General features: G+C 43.9%; 1 protein-coding gene across 6 annotated transcripts in view; it reads right to left on the bottom strand.

Annotated features, from left to right (window-relative positions):
• Positions 1–13,037, bottom strand: part of fubp3 (far upstream element (FUSE) binding protein 3) — a 131,120-nt gene that overhangs the window by 85,497 nt on the left and 32,586 nt on the right. For 5 of the 6 annotated variants that reach the window (XM_070863787.1, XM_070863789.1, XM_070863790.1 and 2 more), the window contains exons 2-4: positions 7,431–7,536; positions 2,674–2,707; positions 765–814 (exon numbers count right to left, since the gene is read on the bottom strand). In XM_070863787.1, coding sequence (XP_070719888.1) covers positions 765–814; positions 2,674–2,707; positions 7,431–7,536 — 190 coding nt within the window. The remainder of the gene's footprint in view (positions 1–764; positions 815–2,673; positions 2,708–7,430; positions 7,537–13,037) is intronic. The other variant, XM_070863788.1, reaches the window with a different exon arrangement.

The raw sequence follows: 13,037 nt of genomic DNA, 5'->3' as shown, positions 1-13,037 counted from the left end.
CTTTGCCTCCCTGCTGCAGCTGCACAAGCATGCCTCCACGAAGTTGGTCCTTAAGGAAGCCGCCTCGATCTCCCCGCTCCGCCTCTCGCCGACTCCCGAGCCTCCTCGAAGTTGGGCCTTAAGTAGGCCGCTTCAATCGCCCCGCTCCGCCTCTCGCCGACTCCCAAGCCTCCTCGAAGTTGGGCCTTAAGTAGGCCGTCTTGATCTCCCCGCTCCGCCTCTCGCCGAATTGAAATTACCTTTCCTTAAGTTCAGGACCCTAGTCTCTGAATTAACTGTGTCACTCTCCATCTTAATAAAGAATTCTACCATATTATGGTCACTCTTCACTAAGGGACCTCGCACAACAAGATTGCTAATTAGTCCTTTCTCATTACACATCACCCAGTCTAGGATGGCCAGCCCTCTAGTTGGTTCCTCGACATATTGGTCGAGAAAACCATCCCTAATATTGCAGAAAATCCTCCTCCACCGTATTTCTGCACCAATTTGCACTGATTGAAATAAAGCAAACACCGAGTCCCTTTTTTAAAAAATATAAAACATGCTCAAAACATCCAACCCTGCAACAAACATCCTGAGATCCAGCAGCAATTCTAACTTCCAAAAAAACAAGAGATCAATCTACCATGGTAACATTATCAGCATCATTAATACGTTTCACACAAAGAGCATTTTGTACAAGTGTTCAAATGCAATTCAGTGCATTTAAAAATTAACCTGCAACTTAAACCATTTATATTTTCCAAAAGTTTCATACTTACTGAATCCAACCATTTTATCAGGCACTTTGTACTCTTCAGACATTATAGTCCTGAAAGAGGAATTTTACAAGATTATAAAAACAGATTGGAATATCCTGGTTTACATGCACATTGTAATAACAAGAAAACTGGATTATATCCCTCTCCACAATTGACAAAATTACATGATAGGAAACTATTTCCAGGCTTTAATCACAACAACTTGTATTTATATAACACCTCTAACATAGTGAAACTTTCCAAGGAGAAATTAGGGCAAGTCAAAGAGATAGGTTTTAAGGAGCGCCCTGAAGGAGGCCACAAAAGGAGCAGCATGCGGTGGCCCGGGAGCAGCAAGGAGGCCCCGACCTGCGAAAGGCCATCAGCGGCAGGTCGGGGCCATAAAAGGAGCGGCGTGCGGCGGCCCTGGGAGCAGCGTGGAGGCATGCCACTACAAGGTACAGCACGAGCTGGTGCAGGAGGGCGACGGCAGCGAAGAGTGACATCATCAAGATCCAGGTCAGTGATTGGAGCGTGGGCAGATGCAGCAGGAGCGGCGAGATTAGGGCGAAGGAGCAGCGAGAAACTGTGGAGGGATGTGATTGGGGCCCAGGGAAGGCGCAAAGTTCAGGGCCAGGGATCCAGGGTCAGTACGGGCAGCCCACACTGCAATGTGTGTGTGCACTCGGCCCATGCAGCAGAACAGGTTTCCAGTTGACTTGGGTAATCCTTGTCACTGGACCAAGACCTAGCTCTGTCAAGCCCATGTGGTGACTGGTGTACAACGGCCACCACACTTTAAAAATATCCATGCACAAGCATCTTCCACCCTTGAGGATTGTAGTTTGGGTTCTTAATTTGAAACACCTGTGAACCTAGAGTGCATAGGAAGGACCTATTTTCCCTTGGCAGAGGGGTCAATAATCAGGGAGCATAGATTTAAAATAGCTGGTTGAAGGATTAGAGGGAAGTTGAGGAAACATTTCTTCCCCCAGAGGGTGGTGCGGGTCTGGAACTCACTGCCTGAAAGGGTGTTAAGAGGCAGAAACCCTCATCACATTGTAAAAGTACTTGGATGTGCACTTAGAGAGCCGTGGCCTACAGTGCTACGGACCTAGTGTTGGTAACTGGGATTAGGCTGGGTAGCTCTTTTAGACCAACACAAACACAATGGGCCGAATGGCCTCCTCCTGTGTCATAATTCTATGATTTCACCTTTCTGTGCTGTATTATGCAGGAACCCCACAGCTTCTTGCTACTTTTAGCCAAGCTCTTTTCACAATCTCACTAGAAAATACTTTGGGGTGGCCAAGGAGTTGTTTTTTGGGGGGGGGGGGGGGGGGGGGGGGGGGGGGAAGACAGTAGGAGAGAAGAGGAGGAGAGAAAGAAAACGTTGGGCACATGCGTGGTGCAAATGTGTCCACAGGAACCACTCAAACCCAAAATGCATGCAGACATCTTACAACTACAGAAACATTGCATCGAGAATAATCACAACTACTAAATCTTCACAATACCACCGTGTGGTTACAGTGTACTGTTTGGAACTGGTGATGGCAGCTAAACCCAAACACGCAGTTACACTACTACAAGCTATGCGGCAAAGCACATAAGCCAGTATAAAATTTTGCAGAAGTATTGCAGAGATCACTGTAAGCAAGCCAGTTTTGTTTTCAGATTGTGCGCCCCATGTGTTAATTATGCATGTGTCATTGTAGTGCCACGGTACTGGGTGATTCTACATCCACACACGTTCTCATAGGCCCACGTGTGACACAAAAACAAGGAATCACATACAATTAAAAAAAACTTTCTGAAGTATTTTTACTTTTAGCATCTGGTACTAATTGCTCTGGGGAAGCTTCAAATTGTAGAGAACACTTGCATAAATACTATAGATACACAATAATTACAACAGTCTGTTACTTACCTTTGATGCACCATTCCCCCAAGCTGGTTCACTACTGGGAAAAGGGAAAGGAGAATTAAAGTCTGAAAGTACAAATACTCCTCATGCAGATGTCTCCTGTAGACTCTTATTGTGGTGTTAACACACAGGAGGAGCACACAGCAGCAGATTCCAGAATGGACCTTGTCGAATGAGGCCTTCGATTAAAACACCTGTCTCGGGACCATAACCGGTACTGGAAGGTACAACCTGCACACAGTTCGACAGCAGCTACATGGGCAGCTTGACAAAGGCACATAATAAGAGTGTTATTTCGCAATAACTCACTGCAGGTTCCTTAAATACTAGGCGATATTGCAAGTTTAAACCTTTGGTACGACATGCCAAATGAATCCCAGTGCCTTGGCTGGCTATATCCACCTAGACAACAGCACAACATGTCAGACCCTTTTGAGTTATGAGTGCCATTTTAAAAACTAAGTGAATAAGTGTGAGTTGTTACAGCAAAGCTCTCTCTAGATAACCATGATACTAGATAAACATGATACTCAATGGTTTATGTATGAAAACTTGAGGGAAAAAATTTCCTTGAAAATTACTTCCCCCCCCCCCCCCCCCCACATCCATGCAACAATCCTATCTTGGTTACATGCAACTCAAGAATATAGATCTGCTATCATTATGCTACAACCCTTTACAAATGTCAGTGCAGATGGCCAGACATGATGCTAGGCAAACGCTGTAAGATTGGATTGAGCCATTTTCCATTTTGACTCGACCTATTGGTAGCACCAAAGCACTAGAATACCATGAATAAGTAAAATGACTGCCCATGCAGCCACCACACCTTCCGGTGCAGCTGCTCAGTAGGGAAAGCTCATTCTTGCTGTACTATACTCTGCAGCTCAGTGAGAAACCGTTACACACACCTGTATTTATCATAAACAGCTTAGCACCAACCAAGCAGAAACCTTCCTCATGTAATCACCCACCAGTCTAGCAGGTCAGATATGCTCGGTACAGCTGAGAGATGTCACAAGGGCACCCATAACTGATTCTACACATTCCTCCTCTATCCATACTGATGTTTTTCCATTAGCCAGTGGCAGATAGAGAGAGCAGCAATTCACAAAGCAGGGGTGGACATTAGTAACAGGAGCATTCGACAACTTTGAAAGGCAACTGAAACAGAACAAACACAATAAAAGTGCGTTCTGGTTATTTTACAGTTAGGCCTTTTGCCGGATTTATTTCACTGAAGGTTGCTGTCTGCAAGGCAGCTCCACAAAACACGAAATCAAGGTAATCAACATTCGCCCAACTATAAATTGAAACAGTCTCCCCAACAGTTTGTACCGGAATTTGCACTTACAACAGGTTTAAGAAAAATACATTTGTATATAAACTGATTTAATGGGCAAGTGCCTGAAGGTTGCTAAAACCATCTTCCTTGTACATTTATTTTAAGAAGGTGAAGGATAAGTCCCATGGCGCAGAGTATGGAGATTTAAAAATGTGAGTTCATTCAACAACTTGCGTTTAGAAAGAAAGAGTCGTTGGCATGGAAAAACATCCAATGCATTTCACAGAAGTGGAATCAGGAAAAGATGGACTCCGAGCCAAAGGAGGACATGGGATCAAAGATTGAACATAGTCCTTCATTTAAAAAATAAACCGTGGAGCTGAATCAAATTGGACTGACACAGTAAATACAGCAAACGCACAACTGTGGTGCATATGTTCAAGAACACAAACGCAAATGAAGAAAAGATACTTCAAATTGCTGTAGAAAACTGCTAGCAATCCTAGGGTGAAATTAATCTTTAATGGGATAAAGAGTTAAAGCAGCCCCATCAGACTTCTAAGGAACGCCCAAAAGTGATGCACTGGGCAAGGAGTCAGCAGAGGAGTGGAATTATATTTCAAATCCACAGACTCAGATCAACTGAACAGACCATTTATAAAGAGCAGGGTTCATCATTTCCAACTACAAAATGAAGACAGAGAAAAACAGTTCTTTGAGAGTGGGAGGGGGAGAAGGCAGAAGACCAAAAACACAGCATATACTGAGCTGCAATTGTGTTATAAAAACGTTATCTTGCCGCTCAGCTACACAAGAAAAAGATACTCTTGCTTCCGAATGTTAAATCATGCATGCAAATACATTCTCCTTTTTTGTCCTCCTGTGCACATCTCTGGATTTAGTAAAGCCCCCACCCACCCACTCTCTCCACAGACGCTGCCTGACCTGCTGAGATTTCCAGCATTTTTTGTTTTTATTTCAGATTCCAGCATCCGCAGTATTTTGCTTTAGTACCAAATTGGCTATTAGAAGCACCAATGTTTTCAGGTCGCCAGCAGACCGAGTGCCCGAATGCAGTTTTAACAGGCCAGCAAAACAGTTTGTGCTTGCTGGCCTGAACAGGGCATCCCAGTCATTGGGGAAGATATTGCGATCAGCTAATTGGGAACAGTGACTTCAGCTTCTATGTCCATAACTGCTTGGCTGCTGGAGAAATGGTCTTACAATAAGTCAGCACGGTTTCTATATTGGGCATGAATCTGGTGCTGCAGAATGGCTTTCCAAAACAGCTCTGCAACATAAATGTGCCACATCACTCACTCTCCATTTCCACGAATCAACATAATTTAGGGCGACATACTTGGAACTATATTTTCACGAATATAAAAACAGAGAGTGCTGGAAATACTCAGCAGGTTGGGCAGCACAGTGGAACAAGAAATAGAGTTAACGTTTCAGGTTGATGACCCTTCGTCAGAACTGGAAATGGTGAAAGGTGTAACAGGTTTTATGCAAGGGTGGGGGGAGAGAAAAGAACAAAAGGGAAGGTCTGTGATAGGGTGGAAGGCAGGGGGATATTAAATGACAAAAATGGATAATGGTGCAAGGCAAAAGGAGATGGTAATGGCACAAATAAAGAAACAAAAGATGGATCTAAAAGAGGTGCAAAGGGGAATATTAGAATCATCAGCAGTTGCTGTCTGAGAAAATGGGGGCAGAGATTATGATGTGAAATTGTTGGACTCAATGTGGTGTCCGGAAGGCTGTAAAGTGCCTATGCTGCCTGACCTGCTGAGTATTTCCAGCATTTTGTTTTTATTTCAAATTTCTAGCATCCGCAGTATTTTGCTACTATATTTTCCCTATTTTTGTTCTTAAAAGAGCAGTTTTGGAATTGTAACAAAACTGACAAGTCCAGCCTCAGCATTTAGACCACGCATTAGCAAATGCTATTTCCAGAGACCCGTTTAACAGTGACCGCCAACCAAATGAAGAATAACCAGGCGGAACACCATGCTGCCGGATGCATGCCTTGCACAGGGATTTCCCCACCAGTCATCAGGTCAAAATGTCTTCAATGAGAAATGGAGGAGCAACGTGCAGATACCAATTTTTGAAATAAGGTTCATTTCAGAGTTGAATGGGCACATTTTTCACAATCATACATAGACATTTTTTCTTCAAGCAGATAAGCAATTTCCACAGGCAACAGAAAACTATGCAGACAGCCAGTTTCTATCAGCTTTGTGAACTACCTCAAACTGACAACACTTCTCTTTCACTTAAACATTAGAGCCAGAACTGTGAAATGTTTCCCCTGGATGGGGAGTCTAGAACATGCCTCAGTCGGAGAGTAAGGGGTCGGTCATTTAAGACTGAGATGAGAAATCTCTTTACTCAGGGTGGTGAATCTTTGGGAGTTCTCTACCCCAGAGGGCTGTGGATGCTCAATTGTTGAGCGTATTCAAGACAGAAATCGATCGAATTTTGGATAGCAAGGGAATCGAGGGATATGTGGATAGTGCGGGAAGGTGGAGTTGAGGTAGATTAGCCATGATCTTACTGAATGGCAGAGCAGCCTTGAAAGGCCAAATGGCCTTTCTCCTGCTGCTATTTCTTATGTTATGAAATGCACAAAAAGAAAACTGGTGGATTGAAAAACTTTTCCAAGTTTTTTTTGTTTTATTATGTTGTTCATGAAGGCAACAGCCTTAAGAGCCATGAGGGGACAGCACAGTCTCTTTAGTTCTAAGCTTGATCAACAATGAAAGCCTATCCATTCAAATGAATTCATTAATGATTGGATTTTATTGCAGCTTTACCTTCTTCTTACCACTGGGGCAGCCATTGGCAAGTGGAGGTCAAGTATACAAGGAAGGACCAACAAATTGAGGAGAGCAAGATGGACAGGAAGAGGTAATTTACGGTAAGAGGCAGTCCCACTCTTTCTCTCTCCCCCCCCCATGTTCCATTGTAAATGTCTGTTCCAAAAGAAAGTCAACACAGCTTTTCTGGGATCATGCTGCTTGGGGGGGGGGGGGGGGGGGGGGCGCGGGGATGGGGAGAGGAGAGGATACAGCCCCCTTCCTTTGTCCATTAAAGCCAAGCATCACCTTGGCGGAGTTGGCCAGTATGTGGCTTGTCTGCTCCAGTAAGTCTCAAACCAGCTGTTCAGCAGTGTACAATTGTCAAGCCTTGTCTAGGTTCCATCACAACAGGAAGTGCCTGGCCTCCTTGTAGTACCTCATAGAAGCTTGGGAGTCGCACCAACCCATCAAGGATCACCCAGTACTCTGGATCAGTGTACGAGAGCTCCAATGTTCCGTGCCATGTTCGCTCTGCTAAGATTTTAAATCTCGTTCATAAATACGACTCGTAAAGGTTATGCAAATATAATCAGCACAAAACACCTCTAATATTGAGAAAGAAGAAAGCAAAAGTGCTGTTAAGTTTGGTCAGCAACACACTGGCTTACCCCCATCATCCAGTGTCCGTTTCTGAGTCCCATAGCCGTAGACTGCAGGATCTACCACAGGAGTAGAATTGTTCAGATGTGACCCGGCATCTATTTTAGCAGCAATCTTCAACAGTGGAGGGGAAAAAACCATAAGCACATTAGCATTTTAAACTCAAGTGCAACATTTGAAATCTTTTACAACTTATTATTTTGCTTTAGAACTCAAATTGGTGTTAATACTAGATGGTACCATTCAGGAGAACGTGGCTTTGAATGTCCTGCTAGAGAAGATTCTATTGGTGCAACTTTGACATAATAATGGAGCACCTTTGCTATACCAAGATGCCACAAGCTGCCCCACTATCAATCAGATACGAGTAGGAGCGAGGGTGGAATTGGAGAAGGTGGCTAAGAGGTAAGCTTTAAAGAGGTTTTTTCAAAGAAAGGCAGAAGGGGAGTCCAGGGTTATGGGGAGCAGGCAGGAAAGTGAAGTTGAGGCCCAGATCAGATCAGCCAAGATCTTACTGAATGGCGGGGCAGGCTCGAGTGGCCGAATGGCCTACTCCTGCTCCTATTTATGTTCTTATGTAGAAGTGTTATGGGAGAGGGTTCCAAAGTGTAGGGGCAGGGTGACTGAAGACTTTGGCACCAATGGTGAAGTGCAAGGAGAGAGGAACACACAGTGAATCAGAATGGAAGCGAGTGTGGAAACAGGGACAGAGAGCCGAGGAGGTTGCTGAGTTAGTGAGGAGAGAAGCCTTGGAAAGATTTGTCGACAAGGAGAAGAATTTAAAAGTTAATGTGCTATGGGATGGAGGGCTAGCAATAATTCAGCAAGGATAGGAGGGGTGGATGGACAGGACTGAATGGGGACTGTGGAGTTCTAAAAGACATTGATATTGAATTATTCCAGTGCCAAATGATCCCAAGTAAGGGTGGGCTTTCCTCACCTTTGGTCCTCAAAATGGGTTCAGTACCAGTTTAGTACACCATTTCTACACAGCATTCGTTGGTAAGCAAATCAGTGTAACCGCTGCAAGATTCCAAGTATTATTATTTTGTCATCGTGCGTGTACAGCACAAGAACACCAACTTGTATTTATAAAACACTTTAACATAGTAAGACATCCCAAGGCACTTCACAGAAGTGTTAACAAAATTTGACACCAAGCCACATAAGGAACTATTAGGGCAGGTGGCAAAAAGTTTGGTCAAAGAGGTAGGTTTTAAGTAGTGTCTTAAAAGGAGGTGAGAGAGGCAAAGAGGTTTAGGGAGAGAATTCCTTGGGAGCTGAAGGCATGGCCACCAATGGTGGAGCAATTAAAATCAGGGATACTCAAGAGGGCAGAATTAGAGGAGTGCAGATATCTGAGGATTGTGGAGCTGGAGAAGATTAGAGAAATAGGGCGAGGGCACAGAGGGATTTGAAAACAAGGATGGGAATTTTAATAAAGGCGTTGCTTAACCAGGAGTCAATGTAGGTCAGCGAGCACAGGGATGGGTGAATGGAACTTGGTGCAAGTTAGGACACGGGCAGCAGAGTTTTGGACCACCTCTAGTTTACGTAGGGTAGCGTGTGGGAGGTCAGCCAGGAGTGCGTTGGAATAGTCAAGTCTAAAGGTAACAAAGGCACGGATGAGGGTTTTAGCAGATGAGCTGAGTGTTATGAAATTACAAATGCAATTGTGAAAGGAATTATTAATAAAAGCACCTGACAGGCCCCAGGAGCAATTTCAAATGGAACGGCCACAAGCAGCAAGATTCAGTGTTTTGACAAAACGGTCAAGTAATAAAAGTTTAAAAAAAAAAGATACACCGAGGATCTATGTTCTTTTTGGGGGTGGGAACGGGAAAGGGCCGGGGGGGGGGTTGGTGGGAAGGAGTGGGGAGTGCAGGAGGTGCTGAGTGTAGTCGGAGCATACAGCAGGCCTTTGAAGCTTTGAATGCATGTGCACTCAAACCACGGGGAGCTCGAACTCTGCCAAGTGCATTCCACGGCCAAAGTTAAGGATGAGTTCAGTGAAAGCCCAGATTTCCAAGTGGTGAGTAACACATCATTTTTCCAGCACTGCTGTGGTTCTGACCAACTCCATAGCATTGTGTGAATCAGAGGCAGAGATTATTGAGTCAGAACTACTGGTGTCTTAATAAAGTGCGGGATTCCACAACATATTAAAATTAAACTAAAATCAACAATGAAATATTCAAGAAACTTAATGCGATCAGAAGTGAGAAAAGATAATTGCACTATATAAAGGCAGGCTCCTAAGTCATTCGCAACACCATGAAATACATTGGAAAGGGCATCATGATGCAAACAGAGAGGGGCAGGTGAAGTCGGAACAGGGGGCAATATGGAGAGAGGGCATTTGATGGAATTGCTATATTTTAAAAAACGGTGAACATGCTCGTGAGGCCTAATGATCTTTTCCAGTGTCTGAAAATGAATCATATGCTGGAGAATTTGAAATTCTAAGGAAATACTGGACGTGGAAATGTCCCACCTCTATACAATAAATGCTGATTAAATCTATTACACTTGGTCAGAGGGTAAACATGCTAAGAGATTTTTCATTACACTATGCAAGTATAAGCTTTCAAGTCTCGGCCAGTTACTGGCGAAGGAGACACATTATGCAAACATGGAGGGGCACTGATCCCTGAATGCCAGCCAGATTTGGCTGAGCACATGGTATTTGAAGCTCTGTCTGACAAATTAATGCTTTTTGCCATTGTGTTTGGGAACACTGATTCATATCTGGCTACAATTCCAGAATACACAGGCTGGAAGACAGTAACACACACTGATTATGTACAGTGTATCGAACTTTGTGGCATTTTCTCTCATCACCTGAAAGTGTTGGATTCGGTTAGGTTATAGTTTCCATTTCTAATGGGAAGTACCTCGGCCAAGTATCCCTTAGTGCAGGCTTGGGCAGTGACCATATTTTTTTTGGGGGGGGGGGGGGGGAAATGCAACAAGTTTGAGCCCACTCCAGGCCTCACCAGGCATGCACAGGTACATTTCCTAAAAGGCATCACTGAATAGCGATCAGTTGTGGAGAATCTGACTGATTTTCCAGTCACTGGCCACACTGGCTGAAATTAGTTAGTTCAACACGAATTGACACTGTGGCTTTCTAGCCACGTCGGTTTATACCAACTGAATTGGAGGAGTGTGCATATTGTAGAAGCTATTTACTGAAGTCTGACCTAAAGTTAAAACAATATTATTTACGAGGATGTTGCCTGGACAAGAGAATTTTAGCTATTAGGAAAGATTGAATAGGGCGGGTTCGTTTTCTTTGGAAATGAGGAGGCTGAGAGGAGACCTTGTTGAGGTGTATAAAACTGAGTGTTCTAGATAGAGTGGATAGGAAGGACCTATTTTTTTTTTTTTTAAGAAGAGTGGTCAACAACCAGTGGGCATAGATTTAAAGTAATTGGTAGGAGGTTTAGAGGGGATTTGAGGGGTAATTTCTTCACCCAGAGGGTGGTGGGGGTCTGGAACTCACTGCCTGAAAGAGTGGTAGAGGCAGAATCCCTCACCACATTTAAAAAGTACCTGGATGTGCACTTGAAATGCCGTAACCTACAGGGCTACGGACCAAGCGCTAGAAAGCTGACGGCCGGCGCGGACACAATGGGCCAAAATGGCCTCCTTCCATGCTGTAAATTTCTATGATCCTATTTTTAACTTCACTAATTTCTCAGACTATCTTGCAAGCGCTAAAAGCAATACAACCCTTTCTAACCAACACAAAACATTTATAGTGACCCAGTTTATTCAGCATGCACACACAGAGCCACATTAAATCCTTTACTATCTGCTGAACCACAACAATAATATATACCTTATATAAAATATGGTCCCAACAGTTACAGTAATTTGAAGCTCTTCATAGAAACATAGAAAATAGGTGCAGGAGTAGGCCATTCGGCCCTTCGAGCCTGCACCACCATTCAATATCATGGCTGATCATTCCCTTAGTACCCCTTACCTGCTTTCTCTCCATACGCCTTGATCCCCTTAGCCGTAAGGGCAATATCTAACTCCCTCTTGAATATATCCAATGAACTGGCATCAACAACTCTCTGCGGCAGGGAATTCCACAGGTTAACATATTCAAACCACTGGTTTAGCTAACATACCAACAGACTGATTTGAAGCGTTAAGCAAAAAGGTACCCGCTCACTGACAGTTGGTAACTAAGGCAGGAGTCCCTGACACTACTGCCCAGCAAAAATAGCAGCGGTTTAAAGAAAAGTAATTTGACTATTAACTTTGCGACAATCAATACCACCAAAACCGGATCGAGTGGTCATTCATTCCATTGCTGTTTATGGGATCTTAACTTGTGCAATGTGGCTGTCGCATGTGTCATAACCACAACTACATTTCACATGTAATTAGCTTTGTGAACTGTTTTGGAACATTTGCGATGTTATAAGGCACAGTATAAATACAAGTCTTTCTCCACTAACTCAATGTTCTTTAATGTACTAATATACTTGTACGGTACTCGTCAAATGACTCCCATTTGTGACAGACTTGTAACCACACTTTTATACAGCTCAAAATACATTCCTTCAGACACAACCCAAGTTTGGAAAAAACAAAACCTGTAATTATAATGCTGGGTGCTTTTCGCTATTCCCCAAATGGACACTTTATGGAGCTTCATCTTGGCTCAGTTGGTAACACTCTTGCCCGAGTCAGGACGTTGTGGATTCAAGCTCCACTGTTAAATTGAACACCTAATCCATAACGACATTTCAGTGCAATGCTGAGGACGTGCAGCATTATCCGTGGAGCTGTCATTTGGATATGTTAAGCCGAGGCACTATTCAAACAAGACCAGGAGCAACATTCCCTCTCGGTCCCGCGCAGCCCAGGACCAGCTTTTTTTTTTAATGTAAAATTTTGCGCAAGAAAGACTTGGATTTATATAGCGCCTTTCACAACCACTGGATGTCTCAAAGCGCTTTACAGTCAATGAAGTACTTTTAGAGTGTAGTCACCGTTGCAAAGTTGGAATCACAGCAGCCAATTTGTGGACAGCAAGCTCCCACACACAGCCATGTGATAATGACCAGATAATCAATTTTTTTTTGTTATGTTGACTGAGGGATAAATATTGGCCAGGACACCGGAGACAACTTTCCTGCTCTTCTTCGAAATAGTGCCGTGGATCTTTTACATCCACACGAGGGGGCAGACGGGATCTCGGTTTAACGTCTCATCCAAAAGACGGCACCTCCGACAGTGCAGCGCTTCCTCAGCACTGCCCTGAAGTGTCAGCCTAGATTTACGTGCTCAAGTCCCTGGAATGGGACTTGAACCCACAACCTTCTGACTCGGAGGCGAATGTGCTACCCACTGAGCACAGAACTTTGAATGGGCCGTGCACAACATTTAAAATTAGGGGGAACATTGACCAGGAGTTCTCCCGGTATCTCGGCCTCAAACAACACTAAAAATACAGAACTGTCTAGTCATACATTCATTTGCTGTTCATGGGACCTTGCTGTGCACAAAGTGGCTGCCACGATTGCCTACAAAACAATAACTACACTTCAAGAGCAATTCATTGTTTGGAAAGCACTCAAGAGCATTGCAAGGAC

Source organism: Pristiophorus japonicus, chromosome 20, assembly GCF_044704955.1.
Source record: "Pristiophorus japonicus isolate sPriJap1 chromosome 20, sPriJap1.hap1, whole genome shotgun sequence".
Lineage (NCBI taxonomy): Eukaryota > Metazoa > Chordata > Chondrichthyes > Pristiophoridae > Pristiophorus > Pristiophorus japonicus.
The sequence above is the reverse complement of the archived record's forward strand: the minus strand, read 5'-3'. Positions and strand labels throughout refer to the sequence as shown.